A 22076-nucleotide genomic window follows, 5' to 3' on the forward strand; every position below is an offset into this window, starting at 1 on the left:
AATATAATTAACTGCCTACGGCAGTGCAGCTAATGGATACTGAACTGGATTCCAGTTAATCCGTGTCAGGACTTCCATCACGTGTAATAATTCTTGTCAATTTTTTTAGTTACTCTTACAGTAGTACCATTACACATTACTTTTCAATAAGAGGTGATGGGTAACAGGCACTTTCATTACAGACAATTTTTAAGTATCACCATGGGAAGGGTTTTACAAAATCAGAGTAAGAATTCCACACTGCCCTGTTAAAGATTGACTGTTCTGTAACACCAGCAACAAATTAATAACAAAATATAACCCAAGACTTGAAAACACTATTTTGTACCATGCTAATTTTGTGTATCCTTGTGGTGGTTTGTAGAAATCAATAATATTGCACCCAGCCTTACAGCAAGACTGAAATTTCACTAAAAAATTATTACATTCTCTGATCTTAAAGAATTACTTACCACAAATGAAAGCTATTGAGAATATCTAACTAGAAATGTAGAAAAGCTATTTTCCACCTGTAATGTTTTTCCCTTGTCATCTACTTTGTCAAGTTTTTTAAAGACCTTTGTGTCTGTCAGAGGTTTACGATAAAAAAAAACAGTCTTTCTATTTACAAAAGGTAATAAATTAGTGAGGTTCTTTTAAGCACATCTTTCTGACATATTAAGTAGTGATAATCATAACTGTTCTTCTAAGGAAAAAATTATTACAAATTGTCTTGACAAGATACCCATGTCTCTCTGGAAGAGAGAAATGTACATGTAGAAAGGGAGACAACACAATACAAACAAGGAATTCATAGTAACACAAAGGAGAATATGTGCAATGCAGCTTTACAAAACAAATAAAATGCCTATCAGTTTGCTGAGCCCTCGTGAAGAGCCCTCGTATTCTTTTGAGAAAGTGATTACTGCCTTCAAAAGTCGTTAATCAGGATATGACCCTTAGTAATGAATGTCTCTTTAGAGGATTTAAGTTGATGCAGCTGTAGTCTCTTCAGGAGCTTAAATTATAAATACAGGCTAGGAAGGAATCACAGAACAACTTAAAGTACATGGTGCCAGTATTCACAATTACGAAAAAGGGTCAAAGATCACCACTCTGAGGTTCCAGGCTTCGTGGCTCTCTTTGATGGCCGCGAGATAATTTGGGGAAGCGCGTAGTCCCTCTCGAGCGATTGCTTTTACTTACTGGTTCTCCAGAAGGTGGGATATCACTAGGAAGACAAGAAATAAAGACAGAAGTAGCTAGTTTATGTTATATGTAAATTATTCTATAGTTACTCCAAACATGGAAAAAGCAGATGTTATGAGTGCCTGGCACATGACTGCAAACACATCTTCAACTACACAGAACTGCATTCTTTCTACTGGTATCTCAAGTGTGAATTACAAATGGGCTCTTTCAAAAATGAGAACTAGTAGAACTTTCAATACTTTATGGAAGGTTGCAAATTACAGGATAAAAGCGTATCTCTATGAGTTGCAGTTCAGAAATGGTGGGAAAAGCATTTTGAAGTGATAAAAGTACAAGCAAAATAGACAAGAGCTTGGATGATGCTCTGCTTAACAATCCTCTAATTATGGATGGATGTATCATTACACGATGAAGTACATTAGTAATACATCCCTGTTGGGAATTCTTCAATCTCTTCTGACCCACAACAGACTATAGTCTTACATGAATGAGCCTTTTGGAAAAGACTCTGAGAAGAAGTACATTAAGTTCAACAACAAGCAGTAACATAAAATTCCAGCTTACCTAGGTGATATTCAGAGGCTATAGACTCCTCGGAAAACTACAGTATAAAGGGATAGCATTGTACTTTTGCCATTCTTTTAGAGGACTCCACATGGTTTTAATTATACTGCTTACATACAGATCAATAAATAAAACTAAATTGTGCATTTTGCAACTCAGCTAGGCAGTAAAATTACAGAGCGTACAAAGCCCAGCTTATTTTTATAAGTTAAAAAACCCAACATATAATACCTATCTTCAGAGTGGGTTAACAAGTCCATAAGGGAGGAATTGCCCATCTGCAGTTCTTGCCAAATCAAACAAACACTGATGTATTTTAAAACAACCACTGAATTTACTCTATGTAGTTCCTTTTTTCCTGCAGAGTGACCTTCCCGACAGGTCAGACAGCCCTGCAAAACCACAAGCACACTCAGGCTCCACTCCAGCATTCTTAGCACCCACGAGGCAGAGTTCCCTGCAAAGCAAAAGCCTTTAAAAGTCCTGGGACTGGGTGGAAAATTCACTTGCAGGAAGCAGAGCACTTCTGCAAGATAAGGCAGCGCTATCACTGGTAGCTTTGTAACTGCAATGCACACATTAGCTGTTACTAAAATAATAATAAAAAAAAAACAATATAGAAAAAACATGTTCAATTCAGATGCTAAACATTAACAGAAAATAAAATTGTGTTTTTTAATGCAAGTGCATTTTACTTGTCTAAATTTCTGAGCAGAACAGTCTCAAGTAACCTCATTTAAAATAATAAAGGATTTTTCCTTCACATGAAAAAATTGCTTAAAATACCTGTGGTATACATCCTCCTGTTCTTTAATAACAAGATTAACAAGTTAGATCTTTAATTCCTTACTTTTCTTGTCACTAAAATAAAAACTCTGAAAATTAATTTAGCATATGCTATTAATTCTTGGTAGCCAAGGATAATTGGGACTTCCAACGCTGGTCCTGTGATTTCTTATTTTGAAACTCAGCAATGCTAGCTAAGTTGCTGTAGAGAATTCTGATCATGTGAATCCAATTTCAGCTGTGCTCATTAGCATGGATTTCTTTCAGTAACATGAATATTATTACTCATTATTTTTATACTATTTATAAAATTGCAGCAGTGCAGCATTGATACTCTATTGCTGTAAAATTGACCAGAGGATACTCGCTTCAGAGGGTTGTGATTTTGTGTTAAATACATATTCTTCAGAACATGTAAACATAAAAGCATCTAAATATCAAATACACAATGGAACAAAATTAAATTTTCACCTCATTGGGCTTTCCTGAATCTAAAATAGGTTAATTTACCAGCATGATGGCCACTGCTGATAGTACTTTAGCTTTATCAGGCAGACAGAGAGCTACTTACGGATACATGGTAGTTTACATTGCAGAAGAAAGCACAGTGTTATGTGCAATTACTATAATTTGGTGATTGCTTTATTGAAAGTGCATTTTAATACACAAGCTCCTCCTGCTGGCATGTCCACAAAATGACATTAGTGTCAGTCCAATGGGAAGTCACTTCTCCCTTCTGCAGGAAAAATGACATTCAAGGAAAAAAGCGCAAAAGGTGCCAAATTAATTCCCCTAAAATGAAGAGATGTGAATTAATATCAGTCTGTCCTAATAGGCATGGCTGAGGTAATAAGATCAGCTTAGGATGGCTACATGAACACCAGTGTCTGTGAATGAAGGACAAAAATTGCAAGTAATTCTGCTAATTTAAACGATGCTACTCCAGAACGAGATATATCTAATAACAAAATTAGAGATAATTTGTCTTAAACATCTAAGCTAATTTTTATAATGACGATCCAAATTCTAAGACAAATAATTATGTTATGTAGGTTTACAGAAAAACAATTTATATCTGAGGAATAAGATCTTCCATGCATCCAGCATGAAAAAGGAAACTGGAACTGGAGCTGAATTGATCAACTTCTATATTGTATGGGGAAAAAAGTTGAGAGTATTAAAAAGTCATCATACATTTTAAAGTATTTATCTTAAGCCCTTTTTCATCCTCCCTCCTCCAAAACCTGATGAGAAAATTTGCCATCTCACTTGTCTGTTTCAGCTCCATAGCTTTTTACTCTACAATTAAAACGATGACTTTCAAATAACACCCAGAAAGTTGAACTACTAAATTTGGGAAAAAAATGACCAACCACCCCCAAAATGGATGGTAATCAAGTATGAGGAAAAGATTAATCTCCCACCTCTTCTGTCTCCTGCTACTGGATTTAATAATTTAGTTCTGGCCTTGAGGTCAAATGATACTTACAGAGTTTCTGGTATTAAATGAGACACCTTTTTAAACGGATGGGCAGTTCGACAGGTCAGATATTCCATGAACTCTTGGGCAGAGGTACGAACATCTTAAAATGATCCTGACAGTATTTCTGGCAAACGCACATGAAGATGAAATTGAGGCACTTGTTCTGAATCTATTTTTGCCGACTGTGTTTGGGATTGGGGATGAAGGAAAAAGCATACCTAAACACAATGTTTGCAAATCCTCTCTCTCTTTCATCTCATTCAGAAAAACCAGTCTCTGGGATAGATTTTTGGGGTGGAGTTAGGATTCGCCTATAATTGACAGCTTTACTCAGATTAAAATACAAATTTAAAAGATGTAAATCTAAACCAGGGAGTAGCTATTCTAGAATAACTCTTCCGGAACAGCTCTCCCAAGCCCCTGTGGTACGCACTTACTCTTTAAGTCTCCATCCAAGTTACACCTCTTCAGTTTTAATATAACATTCGTCTTTTCTTTTTATTACCTAATTAGCCACTGAAGTCTTAACAGGGTTTAATTTTCTAGGCTGAGTCTGGCAGGCGGCTGGATGCATGCCAGGCATTACCCCGTTCAGCCCTGGAATGTCCAAGTATTAAAGGTTCAAGTTCTTGTCTACATTCTCACCGTGTCCCATTCTGAAGAGAAAAAGCAACCTGCTGAGGCAATCGATTCCTGCTTCCCACCAGGTCATTGTTTAGCTTTTAAGCATTCCTGATCGATCTGCCCAGCGTTTGTTTGGATACCAATTCAGCTTCATTGATTTTGTCTTGGTGTCAAGTTCTGCCTGAGGTGCATCTATAGAAAATAGCTTAAAATAACTGGTCTTTTTAATCAGCTTCTAGTTTATTCATACCTTTCATTTAGTGCTCTCCACGTATCAAAATGTCAACTGCATTGCCAGAGAAGTAATAAGCGCATCTCGAGAGTGTAGCAAAGCTCAGAACCAGGTATTTCATATATAGAGATATATGTATCTCACATGTAAATGCATCTCTGGAGACATTCATGATTCCAGTTTTGCTTGAGTTGTGTTAAACATATCTCATGAAGAAAGGAATTAGCTGGCAGACAAATTTGGTGACTCTTTTTTACCAGTTTCTTGTGTGATTAATATTTTTGTTTGTCATGATAATAATCTAATTTCTGGTTATAATCCCAATATTTAATGTGGTAAACTGGATTCAGGCAGGCAGCCTCCTCAAAAAGGTCATATTAAACAATACCTATACTATGGTAAGAGAACCTTCTTAGACAAATGAGAACTAATTCTGACTTGCCAATACAACATATCTCAGCACCTTCTTCTGCCGATTAAAGTCACCTAAAACACCTGTTTAGTGGCATTATTAACTCTGACTTCATCAAATCATTTTATATACTTTAGTAACTCCTGTTTTGCAGTGATCTGGGTATAATCCTTGTTTCATGTTGCTGAAGTGTAAAAATAATTGGAGCCACATTCCTGCCATTACTCCCAATTTTGCAGAAATGAAATATAATTATTAATGAGAAACAGCGATCTCCCTCTATTAATACAAATGACTGAGTTGGGATGTTTAAATAGTCAGCTATTAACAGAAGAGACAAAAAGATATGGGTAATATAATCCCTCTATAGTACATTTTGACATTGAAAATCCTGAAGACACTGTTAGAGCAAAGCTGTCAGGTCAAAAACTGAATAATCATTTCCTACCAAGATTAGATCTAAATTGATCGAGAAATGAAAAGCATTAATTCTAATATTCTATCCAACTGTTTTATTAATGCACAGCTCCTTCTACTTCTATGTACATATTTCTACAGCAGAACACAGTATTCATAATGACATATTCAATCTCTTCTTGCTGTGAAATTACAAACACATAACCACGCTTCCATTTGTTACAATTTGAATGATTCTAACTTGAAGGTTCTCATGCTACAAATCAGTTTCCATATCAGCATGAAGATTCATAAACATCACCTGCACTGATACTTGAATTTTTCTGTAAACCATGACTCTGTACGTAATTCTGATGATCTGTTTTTTTTCCTTCCACTAACTTTACTTTGAAGTTGGCATAACAAGATGGTTACCGTACAGTAAATGTTTAGTACCCATTAGTTATATCCTATACAATGAATAATACCCATGATTAATTTTGGATGAAATACACTCTCTTTCATTCAAGAAATGCTCAGAACCCTGTAAAAATGACCTTTCATTAGTTAACATCTGAGCAATACTTATCCCTAGAGCCTCGTTCCTTGGCTTTCTACACATAATGACATCTGCATTTGGGAACAGTTACCTTCCGTTTTTTTTGGTGCCTTGCCAGAATAACACAATGCATAAATACGGTACTCACGCAAATGATCTCTTCACAACTAACTAGAAAGCCAGAAACCACTGAACACACATGTAAGAAAAAGTTCACCATAATACACTACTTATTTATAATTGATATAATTGTTTTGTGTATTTCAATGATTAGTTGAAAGGCAGTAAGTTTGGCCATTCCATCCACTTCCATCAAGAAATCACCAACATTCTACTCTGTTGGGGGTTACCTGAATTTGTGTAAGCAGTATAATCTACCACTTCTCAGGGACAGGTAATTTAATGAACAAATGGTTCAGAAGCAGAACATGTTCCAAGGTTGCTTATATAATAACAAAAGTAGGATTTGCTTTCAGAAGAACAGTGTTCAGTGAATACCTGGATTTATTTTTTCCTGCTAGTACTGTAATTATCATCTTTAAGGAAAGCAGAGACAGATCTAGGATATATTTTTATTGAAAACGTTGAGGTAACTAAACCCGGAAGACGTGCATCAGGATTCACAATGCATCATATATGTGAAAATAAAAGCAGTAAAACTCTTGTTTGACAAGTAGCAACTTCAATGTGCTGAGACAGCAGTGCATTACAGTGACTAGCCAGGCTCTTCCTCCTCCATATTCACAAGTTGTTTGCACGCAAAAATGACATGGAATGGAGACAACTTTAATTACCGAATTAGCTCTTAAACAGCCCATAATCAATACGGTTGGCATTGGAAGTAACATCAGAAAGAGTTCACAGAAAGTGTGTTCTCAGACACTAGCGTATGAGAAGCCTCTAAAAGTAATTACGTATGACCACTTTTGAGCTACCCACCTCTGGTTTACACAGAACAAAAAATGCAATATGTCGACCACCTCTCATGCTAAGTCATGCTAAGCTGGGGGGTATGTGTATGTGTGTGTGTGTGGAGAGAGATTTACCATCTCCTGTAATTTGCCTAATTTTGCCAATATCACAGAGAAGAAAAATCTGAAAGCTTGAAACATTTCCTCCTACTTGTTCATCCCCATCATTTACGTGAGCTCACTAATGTACCTAGTCAGACTAATTTAAATTAAAAACCTGTTGCGTATTCCTGCCTTACTTCCCCACGTCTGACTTTTACCCTTCGACACCACGTAGTTCAGCTTCATGGGTAAAGCAGAACAGTTACCAGTCTCCTACCCTGGAAATCTGCCGCCCACACTTGCATTCACTCAGGGAGCAAACAGCTGTTGGTGCTTTTGTTCTGAACAGGGAGCTCCATCCTCCTTGACTCTTTGTTGCTCCAAATTCAGCCAGGCAAGAACATCTGCCCACAAGCACAAGCATTTACACTTTTCAACACCGTTTAAATAGTCCCCATGGGAATAATGCAATTTAGCTGTCTTTGCTTTGAGTTTTGCAAGTAAACTGCCCATCATAAAAAACAACCTGCACAACTACCATTATTATTTTATTTTTAATAACAGACCCCTTCTTTTAAAATTACCATAAAAGGAAATGGAATCATAAAGAAAAGTTGTGATCAAAGCATGCTGTTTTGATCTTCCAAGCAAGTGCTTGAGTTTTAATTGCTCCATCAAGTTAAGAGGTATCAGCTGCTTCTCTCAAGTATCTTAATTTCTCATGAAGATTACAGCATGATATTAACATAGACAACAAGGCAGAAGAGAGCTGACATGACCGTTCTCAGCGGCAGATCCAGATTTGAATGGGTGTCATGTTAACAATAACAGCTATGAATGTGAAAAATGAACAGACTTTAAAAATGCTCCTAGAATGCTACAGAATCATAACTTTTCTGGAAATTATGTTAGCAATAAAAAAAAGGTGAAGAACAGTGCTTTATGGCAATCACTCTGATTTTTGTTTTTATTTTTCAAAATAAAAAGGGCAACTTACTGCACTCCAGTCACAAGCTTGATACTAATAGTGATCCATGACCTAAAACCTCAAAAATATGGGTCTTAGTCTCAACCTTTGGGAGCGTTTAGATTGGTCTCAATGTTAGCCTATTATTTTTAGTTTCTCCAAGCTAAAAAAATTTCAAATTGAGTTGGCTACCACTTAGAAAATACTGTGCCTGCACCTGGAAACATAATCACAGAGAGAGTGGAGGCATAGTGGAATTAAACCTGTACTCTGCAAATAAACAAAGGTAATCAAGATGGGAAAATATGTAAATATAGTACAGAATTGAGTACTGTCAACAGAGTAACAAGGGAAATGCTGACTTTGTTCTTGGTAATGAAGACAGGGACTAATGTTTACATTTAAACCAACACAGAAAGGGAAGCTAATCAAACTAGGTATGACATTGCCTGGTAAAATGACTAAGGGCGCCAGCTCAGGATGCAACATTCCTGGTGGATTAGAAGGAAAGTAAGCAAGCATCAGGCTGGCCAGCAAAAAAAAGACCACAGTAATCAGGAACCAAAATCACATTTTCTGTTTAGTCACATTTCAATTATTTTCTCTATAAGAAACAAAAAGGCAACAATAAATACAGGCTCCTCCTTTTTTTTTTTAATTATGACACCAAATTAGGCTAACATAAAGCAAAATTTGGTACCAACTCCAGTGGGAGTTAAATGCACTGTACATTGCTGGCCAGGAGCTCCTGAAATTTGGGGTCAGTTCTCTACATATCATCAGATTCACAATGTTTAAAAAGCATATCATCTTGGTCCCTCTCTAATGCAGATGCAACTTTGCCAATGAGTTCAAAATAAAAATAAATAAAATTTACAATAAGCTTGCTCCTTGCCAAAGTATTAAAGAAAAAACAAGTTAGGACAACGGTGATCGGCTGCGGCTCTCCTGTTGCTGGCAGCCATTTAAGTGCAATTCAGCAGTGGAGCCGCAAGCCTGGCGACTGGGCAATAGCTGTTGGGAGCAGCCGAATGGTGTCAGTTCTCAGCTACATAGATAAGCCTGTAAATGGCTGCTGCCAGCCAAAGTATCTACTTCTGTAGCCAAGCTGAGTTTTATCCCATAAGGAAGTTACGGGATCACAAGTAAGGCACTTTCACCTTTCACCTATGAACTTCCCAGGAAATTCCTCCTCTCCCTGTCTCTCTGAGTTCTGTGGCTTTCGGCCACATGAAGATTTTGGTGTTAGGAAGAGCAGCCAACCTTGACAGAGGACATTTTATGGCTTTGAATAAATTTTGAACCAAATGGTAACTGAAAAAGATGCTGAGGTATCACTTTCCCCGATTTAGAAATGGATTAATGAAGCATCTACATGTAGAGGTCAATATTACACATGAATGTATATAGTACCAGAAGGCAATACAATGATGCAGAATTTTATCTTTGTTAGGGTAGTTCTGCTTTGCAAGCAGCAAGAGAAGAGTCTCAGAAGATACCATATACAGCACGTGCCTACAGTCCCTCCTTGCAATGTAACTGTACAGGCCTGGAAAGCAAAGGGCTACGCTGGTACAATGGGAAGACTGTTTATGCCCTGCATAGGTGCGCAGGCGATCCACATCAACTTGACTGCAGTAACAACACCTCTACAGTTAGACATGAAGCGGTTTTAATACATGCAGCTGCCCTGTGCTTAGAAAAAGCTGGGCACTGGATCTTGTTGGAGACTTCAAGATTTAAATGCATTTGACTCAGCTGTATCACTAACAGTAAAAATATAAAAAAAATATTGTCTGCTTGACAATGCAAACCAGTGCCATTTTATTTCCCTTTGGTCATACCTAGCTATTCTGAATAGCTAGTGCTTTGGGATTTCTCTCTTTTAATCTGTAGGAGTCGTCCACTGAAAGATTTTTAAAGGAGCCAGACATTCAGAGCTGTTCAGAATATTTATGATTTACCCAAAAACTGTATTAAAACTCATACATTACATTAAATCTCTTGTAACGAATTAACTTCTGAGTTCTTAAAGGTTAGAATAAAATTTCAGAAATGAGATTTTAGTTAAAATAGACATGGAATAGTAAGAAACAGCTTCTTTGGCTCATTTTGCAGTTGCAAAATGAAGCAATTGTATGCAAGCTGTTTACAAGGGACCGCTTTCTAACACTTTCTACAGTGAACAGCAATCCCTGCAGACCCACACATTAGTGGTTCTCCTTCTTACCACATGCATTTTACTAAACTCTTACTATTAAGTGTAATTATGTCACACTTTTAAAATCTTAATCTAAAAAATACCCCTTCATACTGCTCTTGGTACAATCAAACTCTGGGGGCCCGTGTAATTAATATGTGGAGATCTGAAGAAAAATTACTCTGGTCTGCTCTTGGAGACGGTGACATCAGCCATCCCAGTACAAATCCTTCCTGTAATTTCTGTCTAAAATTGGGTTATTTTAGCAAGAGTAAACTGGAGAAGCCTGTCTCACTATAAAGCAGATCTGCATTAGGAAATCTGCAGCTATTCTGACTACATCATCATAGACAAGAATAGTCTGATGTTATACTTAGACTGATGTTGTAAATATGCAAAGTACTCCAGTCATCTTGTCCCTGGGTTAGGGCCATACTGAAACAGCAAGTGGAAGAAGCCTGGAGAGGTTATCTCTGCAATCTCTGCAGGCTGCAGATGAACCAGGACTGCGTGATGAAGCTACCTCTATCATTTCTGCATAGACCTCAACAGTTCAGGTCATTTTGCATTTCTGAACTGACATTTGGCCTAATTTGTACCTACAGAGAATGCATTTGGAAACCTCCGAAGCAGTCTAAAGAACATTCCTAAAAAACTAGCAACAGCCACTTTCTTTACTCATTTGTTAATGAGGTGAAGTGATATGGCAGGGAAGTATGTATGAATACCATTAATTTTTGTTATTAATAGAAGAGTTATTCTAGAATCCTTCAGCTAACTGTTCATGGATTCTGCTATCACCACAGAAGTGCCAAACATATTAAAAATACACCACAAAAATAGCATCTGAAATACAACAGAATTGAATGGACTATGTTTATAGCTGGCAGATTAACAAAGCCAGGAACAAAGCTTCTGTAGGATGTTTTGAATTTCAGTGATGGCCTGTAGCTAATTCATGCTGTTTTCACATGAGAAACTGATGGCTGCTGAAATATTTTTCAATACAACTTCAAATAAGGAAAAGAAATAACCCACCTCCTTTTGAAAAACTGTGCAGTCAGGCATAAACAAACTTGTTACGGTCTGGATTAAAGCCAAGTACACGCACAAGTACAAAGATACCTCCCTTATGAAGACGATTTGCTTCATGTATTTGAATGGATGCATCCATTTATCCATTACTGTCAGCGTTGCACAGAAAGGAGTATGAATAAGCACTGGAAGACTGCAACATAAGACGTATAAACAGATTTTTCTAAACCACATTTTCAGGAGTATTCCTTACTGTTTCACATGCTAAGAGAAAGGAATAAAGCTTTTATATCCACCTCTCAGCAAAGCCTCTTTTGCTCCTCAAAATCTTTTCTGCTGCGGAAAAGTAATTAAACTTCATCTTTGGTTTTATTCCCAGTGAAATAAGCACTATAAAACAGTTTTTCTTGCAATACTCCAAATCTAACAATTTAATGTAAAGAAAAAATTTAAAATCATGTTGTTTCATCAGCATATTAATTCTTTTAAAATTTACACATGGGAGTATATTTACACATACACATTCTGATTTAAAGAACAATGTATATTCAATACTTATGCCTTTTTTTTTTCCTTTTTTTTTTCTTCCTCTTCTCCCTAACAGATTCCTCAAGGGCAATTGAACTGAGACATTGACATTTCAGGAGATCTGTAGCAAACATCATAAACTCATGTTTGAGAGCTTAGCTTGCGATATTTCTGACACTGGATTACATAAATACACTACGCCAAAACTGTTTGCAAATGCCATCCTGTGCCAAAAATGTTTGCAAATGTCACAGAGAACCACCCAATATTAAAAGGGCCCTTTCCTTAATCTAGAGTGATTACTTCTGCACAAAAGCCTGACCTGCAGGCTACAGAACACCAACAGCGCTTGACTGATGCTTGCTGTGCCCCACTGTGACTCTCATCAGTAGGAAATGAGAGCGTGCAGTGACTTACAGGAATCGTTCATTGTTTTTCTACATCAGATATCTTGAAAAAACACTGTTTTCAATTTCACAGAGTATCAGACAATTTGGTGATAAGACAATGGGTGTTTGGGAACTGAAGAGAGAACACAGGTCTACTGCCCTGACCAAAAGGAGACATGGCTAACTTGTTAGGTCATGTTCCTCAGACCCTGGCTCCTAAACAATAAATCCACTAAATCATGCTCTTACTGGAGCGTGCTGCCTTTGTATATCAAATACAAACTTACTAGTCTGTGATTTCTTCCATTTTAGAAAGTCTTGGAATAAAAATGATTTTTTAGATGGTCTGTGTTGTTGGCAAATATCTTAATCAAGCTTCCCTTTTAACAGAATTCAAGCCGAAAATAGCAAATCAAAGACTTTCTCTTGAACATACACTCTGAATTGAAGCCACTGGAGTTATCTGTTATAAACCGTGTCTATCAGCTTTATGATTCTACATAATATTTTTCTAAGTAGAGATTTGAACTTCTCATGGACCTCCAGATGGAATTTTCTTCAGGTCATGTCACTCAGGCCAGGCGAGTGTACTTTTAAGTGATACACTTTGCCATGCAGACTGGTTAAAGTAAGTCAGAAGCCCTTAAGTTCCTTTCAACACATCAAAGAAAGTCAGGAATAGAAATAACCTCACCCTTTGTTAGGCTTTAAAAGCCTCCTGAAGTGCCACAGTTGCACGGTATGCAACTTCCAATAATAAATATATTATTATAAAATAATATTATAAAATAAGAGATTATTTGGTTTGGTTTTTTTCAGTTCCATTAATCAGTTTCTATTCATTCTGTGAACATATATTTAATTAAATACTTCCCTCTTCAGTTGTACCTTTCAAATTCTAATTTAAAAAAAAAAAAAAAAAGGAAGAAAATCACTAAAAGTGATTTGGGCTATGAGAACTTGCCTATGCTACCTACCTGAAATCTGCTTTCAGCTGTATGGAGAATGTAACTTTGAAAATTTCTCTTCCTGGAAATGTCATGGGGTTTTCCAGTACTCTGCCATTCCAAAAAAGAGACCAGACTTTGGAGCATTCACGCTATCACTGTGCACAATGGAATAATATATCATCAAAAGGGGTCTCCTCTAAGGCATTGTTTTGAAGATCATGAATGGTAACTAAGGGTTATGGATCCCAGAGCTCTCATATCCATCTGCACTTGCACACAGATTGCTCTGACTGACCAGATGGCTTCTTACAAAACAACATGTTTATAGGATTAGTTTCCAAAACACTTTATGGTGGTACACTTATTTTCTGTAAGAGACCTGCAGATGGTCCCCTTCCCCTACCTGTAAGTTCCCCAAAATACACCTCCTGAACTAGCTGTTATGCAATCTTCAGCTACATATGCTGATATTCAACTATGAATATCTAAAGCTGGCAATTTTCTTAAAATAATCTCCATAAAGAGAAACTTAACAAGCAATTACAGATAGCTAGTGTACGTGCAGCTGTAGAATAAATATTACAAACTGTTCTGCAGGATTTAGTAGGCCAGAAAGTAAGCTTTCAAAGCCACAATTTCATTACAGGGAATTCATGTAGATTTGGGCAAAGGTGGTCTTGTTTAACTTGTATTCTTTGACAATATTACTGTCATGGCAAACAAGGATAATTAAGTGGATGTCAATGCTTTAGATTTATAATTGTCGTGAAGTCTGATATCAGATTTTACTAACGAGGAGGTACTTATACCAACAAAAAATTATCTTCATATCAAATAAAAATATTCACTTTGATATTTTTTTTTGGCCAGTCTGGTGCTCTTTGATGACTTGGATGCTACATAAAAAAAGTGTATGAGGATGTAACATAATATTCTATATGTTTGTGGAACTTTTATATTGAAAATTCTGTGCCCATTTTAAAAAAGTTATATTAGTGTTTAGGACCTTGATTGAAAAGGAACAGAAGGATACAGCTTTGGTAGCTTAAAGCATGAGAGCTCCCAGATGTTGGCAGGTAGACACCATCATACAGTACGGACAGCAAAAACATTGAGGCATCTGCACTTGCTTACAACCCCAATGTTTTAGCAAATTCTCAACTATTGATTGCTTGAGTTGCAAACTCCTCTGTGCTCTCCTCCTCTGACAAAGTGAGTTCCAGCAGAATAATGGGGCAAATTGCTAGGGACAGAGAGGATAACTAGGAAATAAAGCATCCAAGACATGTCTAGTCCGGTTTACTAGAGAATTCAGGAAAATGCATAGAAAATAAAACCCTTCTTCATTAAATTAGGCGTATTATTGGAGCAACTGTTTTAAAAGAACCCTACTCCAGTAATCATGGCACAAACTGTTTTACATTGTAAAAAGAAATAATTAGGCAATTGCAAACAAGAGTATTAGACACAGCTTCCTTTACAAACCATATATACTTGTTAATGAACACAAAAAAAATCTGAAACTTTGATAATTACTTTTATTTGAAGGGAAGGTAGAAAAGAAATGCCCTGTAAGATTTCTTAGCTATTCAAGTAGAAATACATTCTATATGCTTACAAGAAAAGTTTTTATCGGTCCTGTAGGGATGTCAATCTCTTCCAAATGTAAAAATTTCGAATGTCATTACTTTATAACTGTTAGTAATCAGATGCAGAGCAGAGGTTAATGGAAAGCAGTCTTTTGTATATTGTTTTGTATTTTAGTATTTTCATGGTTATACTTTGCAACTCTTGATTATCGTTTTGTATGAGAACCAAAACATGCATTTGTTTTATCCAAGTTTTAAGTATAACACTATGGCAGTTCCATCTGGAGACAAACACAATACAAATAACACATTAACCCACTGCAGAGCCTGCTGAACTCAGAATACACCTATCTCAAGCTCTCAGTCAGACTTAATTTCACAGAGAGAGACTGGTAAATTGAGCTGACAGGCAGACTTTGAGGCTCTGGGCAAGCCTGGCTGAGCTATGCAACGCGCACAGGCTGAGCAGCACACACAACTAAAAGACTAACAGAATGCCGCAATGAATCAGAGATACAAATATGGTCAGAATCAACCATAACATTGCATCTGGAAGAGCTGCTCATTAGCTTACGTAGGCAAGTGTTTCAATTTCCTATAGTTCTGCATAGAATTCATACATTAGGCCTAGAGAATGAGCACAGTAGCCTGATACAGGTGATACTACAAATGTCTGTATTTTAAATAGTATTAAAATTGCCATCTAGATTTAATTTTTTGAGGATCCACATATGCCCCCCCCCATTTCGTAATTTTATATAGCTAGTTACAGTACATTGATGCCAATAAACAGAGACAACAGAGTTTTAGAACTGTACAAGGAAAATGCTTCTTACTGAGGAAATGCATTTTCCAAGTTTCTGGTACAAAATAAAAAGGGGGGGGGCGGGCGGAATTTCACACCTAGACATCCTGAATTATGCTGAAAGATTCCTCAGAAACCTAAAATATGCATGGCAGCATTCTGGAAATTTTTAATTAAATACAAAAGTATCTTCTTCATTGGAAGTGGACAAATATTAAATAAAAAGAACTTCAGTCTGAATAAAATTCAGAACAATAGCTTAGCTTTTAATTGCCTGTTATTGGTGATGCTATAATCTTATTAACTCTCAGCTCAGCTTGTATATTCAGGATATGTTTAACACCATTGGAAGAGAGTTAAAACTAGAGTTAAAACTAAATGTGACTCAAGCCATGATAGCTGCAATTGGTAAATATCATTTGGCCTGGCTGTACAATGCCCACAGTCAGAAAAAACAAGGATCATCCTTATAAAATTATCAACTTAAAACCCCGTCATTTCTTCATTAAAAGGAAGTTAAATTATTTGCTAGGTGAAGAAAAAAGGCACTTCACAAAAATATATTCAGGGTATGGAAAGCAGAGAATGGGAGCTTATAGACCTGAGGATTAAAAGAAGAACGATAAAGTTTTGTCCCAGTACCCAGAGAAGAGGTTCACTGAATGACCACCAAGCTGGTCAGACTTACAAAGTAGAGGAATCTCTTTTTGCCAGGCATTTACTTTGCTCTATACATGGTGTAACAACTGAATTCAGAATGCTCATTGCACCAGACCATTACCAGACAGTAAAAAGAGGGTAAAGTTAGCACATTTGCACAAAACCACAATGCTTACAAGAAACATACATTGATTCTGTATTTGAATGTCAAGTAAAGCTATGAATAACTTTTATTCTCTTATTCACTTTGAAAATCATGACACATTGCAAAGAAAAGGTTTCAAGATGGCTTTCAATGTTGCTGAAAGCAAAAAAAGGTAAACTCATTTTTCAATACCTTATTCCATAGTAAAATGTTTCATGCTATCAAGAATGAGGACAGTACACTTTGAAGTACTGCACACTTAATTATATTAGCATTTCTAGTATTCCACTGTTCATAGCTAGGATGCAAAAATTTGTTCCATATTCAAAACTGGCATAAGGAGCCTAAAAGATTATTGGATCTATTGTTTATGACTCAGGTACGGACAAAATAGAAGTAGCACTTTTTTTGTGTGTCTTTATAATTAGAAATAGTTTATGATTTAGCTAACCAAATCCACCTGAGCAAATACTTGCCAGTTAGGGGAATATGCAGTAAATACACTGATAGGAACAATGTGGGTTTGTTGATGGGCAATAAAAAGGGTCACATTCAGACCCTGCAGGCATTGCAGACTCTGCAAAGGGATTCATGTATTTTCTCAGTGCCATGGTTGGGTGTCTAAAAACTTAGTAGTTATCTCTTTCCAGTAAAATAACAAGTGATCTCCACATTTATTTTAAATACATGTCTTGCTCTACAAATTGACTTCCTATATGTGTAAGATATATTTGGGAATGGATGGTAGTAATATCTTACATTTTACAATTTATAGTCTTAAGCAGCATTATTCTCAGTTACTAGGCTAATGTTTGCTGTAAAAACACCAGCTGAGAAAACGGACAGCTAATTGAGTTTTTTTACAACTGGACTTCAAAGGAGTGGGGCTCCTTTGTCACTGCTGCCACCAGAACTGAGCTAAAAATCCAACCAACCTGACCCTTCAAGGAAGGACTAAACTTTCCAACCACAGGAAGCAGAAAGAAACCTTTCTCAAAAAAACATACATGCCCCAGAAGCAAGAAATTTCAAACACAGGGAAGGTGGTGGAGAGTCTTATGAGTCACAGTCACTTGCAGAAGTGAAACACAAACAACTCCTTTCCTATTCCACAACATTTTTTCCTATCTGTGACTATTCATTACTGGATATCAAGAACTGGTACTCAAATGCATCAGTCTTCCAAATAACTTTTTTTTTTTATTCAAGATAATTTACAATGTCAGCCATTTTAATTCCAAAATACATTACAGATTTGACTTTATTGGTGTAAGTTAACCTGTACTTCTGAGTACTCAGCATTACAATTTGTTGTTATATTACTACCTCATGACAGAAATGTGAATGTAAATTAAGAGCAGAGAACTGAAAGACAGGAAAACAGGGGTGCCAGAGGTTAAAATTACATTTTTGCAAGTCTCTTTTCTCGTTTAATTTTACGTTACTTGCAAAATAAAGGAGAGAATTACGAACCTATTCTCCCTATTTTGCCCAGCTTCAAAATTGCAACTTTCTTTACCGGCTCTAGAGCCCATTCTTTGCTACCGATTTCAGAAACACCTGCTGCAGTACAGAAATGCCGGAATATATAAAGAGTTCACTTTTTAACACGGGAATGCATGTGACTTGCTTGTTACCAAGGAAACAAGATCACTGCTGTAATGACACAAAACTTTAACTGCTGTATGTTCTTTTATGAGAAAAAGCTTAACCTCTTCTTGCACTGCTACAAGTTAAGCACGTTACGGACATCAACTGCACAGTTTAGAAAACCCATCTGATGCTAAAGACTTGATGAGTTTATTAGCAAGCAGTAAAAGAGCAAGACAAAAAGGAAGTAGGAAATCCTACTGAGAATGACAACTTTTCTCTCAGAATGATCTTTCATTACTTAAGTCTGTTCTTAACTGGGAGGGAAAATGACAGAAAGTGAAGACAGAATTCCTAGGGCCCAATCAAAAAAACACATTCAAAAGTACCTTGATCCAACCAGTTCCTTATTTAAACTGGCCAGCATCCCATCTTGACCCAAGCTGCCTAGACTAAGAAAAATGGTTGTGCAAAACAATTACCTTGTACAAACTGGGAACCAGGCATAATCAAGACTAATAAAGGGGATTTGAAGTGACATTAAACTATTTCTGCATGTTATAAAGGTGTTAAATGAAAAAAAAAAAGGTAAATTGATGATTTCATATTTTCATGGTAGGCAACTGGGCATTTTCACTAACTCTTAGAGCCTTTTTTACTATTTGCAAAAGACAGATGGAAATAGACTCATCAGAAAATGCAGAGCACATTTGTACAGCACCGAAGTTTGCTGTAATATTGAACATGGCTTTGTTCAACATTATCTCCACTTGTTTCAAAGCTTTGTAAGTTGTGTGTTTATAAAGGAAACCAATATATACCAATCAGCTACCAACAGCAACACATAAAGTGCCTTTTTGACTGTTACTGTCAATCTACTTGCTTTAAATTTTTGCCCCATTCTTTTAAACCATTCAATGGAGAACATTTCTTGTACATTTCCACACATGTAAAAGAAATACCATACCATATCCTCTCCCTCATTTGTTTCAACAGTTTTAGACATAAAATATCAGTATTGCCTATTTTAAAATTCTTATTTTCTCAGGCAGCATTAAACAAGCGTTTATTCTGAGGCAACTGTAAAAAAATCACAAGCCCTCAAATGCTTCCAACAGTGACTGAAGAGCATTCAATTCTATTACAATATACACTAAAATATTCTTCTCATAAGCACTGTAAATGTCACTTTGAATACAAAGAAGCATGACAAAAATCTACTTGATGGAAATACGCTCAAAAATACCTATTTGTGAGGCCTGTTGAACAATTCGTAGCAATTAACTTTGCAGAGCAAGCCTCACTGTTTTTACTGAGATGGTAATTGGTGTAAGAGTCATACTATTTGAAAGTGGATTTTTTTTTAATGGCAAGACTCAATAATGAGGCAATACATACAATACATAAAACCCTACAGTATTATGGAGTTGCTGTATGACATATCCGTTTTATTGAGCATCACACCAAGGCAAACAAATGACAAATGCCTTTTCTTTGAGATGTCTTAGTCCTGGAACAATAAAACACTGAGGTGTTTCATTAGGGTGAGTTTAGAAGGATGTGTTTCTGTAATACTTTCACTATTACCCATAATCTGCAGGAGAAAACGTTTTCAATTTTACTTATACTGAATACTGAAACACTTCTGCCAGTAATGCCTTAAAAGTGAAAGACTGAGAAAATGCAAGTGAGAGCAAGAAAGTGTGAGCAAGAGTGAGAAAACAGGTGGGCAGGAGTCAGACACGTGCACATAAACAGATTCTTTCACCGGAACAAAACCTATTTACATCAGGTACTGCTGGCAAATTTCTCTTAAGACCAACTGCTGGAAAAAGAAATACAACCTATAGAAATGCAGCTGAGAGGAATAAAGAACTAAGAAAACCCAACAGAGTTTCTAGTCCTTTTTAACAATTGTGAAAAAGATTAACAACTTCAAAAATAGTTTTTAAAATATCAAAACATCCAAATTTTCACTTTGCTTAAGTTTTGATCTAAAATGTAAAGGATTACAACATTTGTATGTAAAGCAGATCTCGTTGATGATTTTGTGTAGCTGGAGGGGGGGGGACACAGGGAACATGAACACAAATTTGGATATATCATTGCTCTGATCACAAATCCGATTAAGGAGGTTTTCTCTGTACAATACTTTTAATGGCATCTCTGTACTGCAGACTGCCCCTTGGGATCAAAAGAGAAGAGAGCAAATAAAATTTCTTGCTACTACAGATACATTATTCTTCCTAGGTTAGGTAGCATCTTCCACAAGTATTTCAAGGGAGTGTTTTTCCATACACACGCTCTTAACTGACATAAGCATGCTGGAAAAATCCTCAAAGATAAACTGAGATTTGGTCAATTATGTACTCAAGTTAAAACAGAGCTTCCTTAACTCTGCTGCAAACAAACAATGGAATAAAGCTATGCTATTGTTTGCATTATGGAGGCCATCATATCCCACAGATAATCTTCTCTTCCTAGCTCAGTTTACAGATTTTAGCATTTATTCAGACCATTTAAAAAGACTAACCAGTGGTAATAAAGTAAGAAATAATTTTGCAAACCTTAGGTCCGAACAAAATAGGAGGATGCAGGACAGTTCTTTACCACACGGAAAGGAGTAGCAGAGTTGCCACAAATGCTATCTGACAGATGCGACACGCTTTTCCAATGACTGTTCAAGTTTTTAGTGTCCTATACTTTAAAGCCAGGATCAAAGTCCTGATTATTTAACAAATAACTTGTCAAATCCCAGATAGATCACTTGTAAAATCAAAACTTACAACCATAACATCATCTTCATTGGTTTGGATAAAACCAGCTTTATAAAGCCAAATGCTTCTAGTAAGCTGGAAGTACCAGCATTTCTCTGTACTTCCTTAACATATTCAAACCATCTTCCTTTTAAATTAAGCATCCTGTGTCCCTCTCTCCCTGCTTATTCTTGCCCTCTTTATCACTGTTTCCACTCCTCCTGCTGTATTTTTTTCGTTCCTCATTTTCCTCTAACATTCATAAACCCTCTCAACTACTCAGAGCATGGAAAGGAAAATTTAATACATTTGTAGAATGGCATGTACTACACATCTTCAACGTCGATATATGCCAAAACACAAACTAAAAGACAATGTAACATCGTAATACAATTCTTGCAGAAGGAAAAGAGATGGAAGTATGAATATACTTTGACCAGGCAATCTTTGCCCTACTTCTTCACATTTCAATTAGATCAAAACAGGCATGATGCTTTTTTTAAGTTTGATGTCAAGCCTCATACGTTATGAGAGACTAAAAACAAACCTGTCAGTTACAAAGTGAGGAATGCAGAAACCAAGAATACGAGTGAGACAACTATATGTTTGTTAAGAACAATCCACTCCAAATATTTTAATTCTATCAGCAAAAATTCCACAGAAGAATAGTACATTTTTGCAATGGAACTTCGTGCATTATCTGAACGTGCTAATCAAATTTTAGATATCTAAGATATTTTTACTTCAACAATCATCAGTGCTTGGCAACACAGTTCTATTGAAAGATAAATATTGTGTAATGTCTCTACATAGTTTTATAAGTAGATCAATCAATTAACATAGCAATAAATTAGTTTCATTAGCATGTTTCTGGCATTAGGAGGTGCTTTACTAATTAAAAGTCACATATTTAAGCAAATGCTATTCCCAGTTTGTTCATGTAAATTATATTCCTCTTTATCACAGTGCTTACTTATTGTTACAGAACATTACTGAGATCTGTAAAAGAGAAACTAACGTCATTTAGTGACAAATTGATAACACAAACTGCCACTTCAAAGGATGCAATCAGGTAAAAATCTGGCCACTAGCCACGATACTTTAGGATGCATCAACGGAATACTGTCATTTATTCTATTAGAAGGCGCAGTTATGTACACTAATAGATTTAAGAAGTGTCATGCCATCACCAACTCATGTTT

General features: G+C 36.3%; 1 protein-coding gene across 3 annotated transcripts in view; it reads right to left on the reverse strand.

Moving 5' to 3' along the window:
* Positions 1-1075: 1075 nt before the first annotated feature.
* SNX29 (sorting nexin 29) overlaps positions 1076-22076 on the reverse strand; it is a 120464-nt gene continuing 99463 nt past the window's right edge. Inside the window, exons 21-22 of one of the 3 annotated variants that reach the window (XM_063344366.1) lie at positions 11466-11655; positions 1076-1210 (exon numbers count right to left, since the gene is read on the reverse strand). In XM_063344366.1, coding sequence (XP_063200436.1) covers positions 1208-1210; positions 11466-11655 — 193 coding nt within the window. In that variant the 3' untranslated portion in view covers positions 1076-1207. Of the gene's footprint in view, positions 1211-1310; positions 1793-11378; positions 11656-22076 lie in introns of those variants that run through there. The other 2 variants (XM_063344367.1, XM_063344365.1) reach the window with 2 other exon arrangements.

The sequence above is a fragment of the Chroicocephalus ridibundus genome, chromosome 8 (assembly GCF_963924245.1).
Source record: "Chroicocephalus ridibundus chromosome 8, bChrRid1.1, whole genome shotgun sequence".
Classification (NCBI taxonomy): domain Eukaryota; kingdom Metazoa; phylum Chordata; class Aves; order Charadriiformes; family Laridae; genus Chroicocephalus; species Chroicocephalus ridibundus.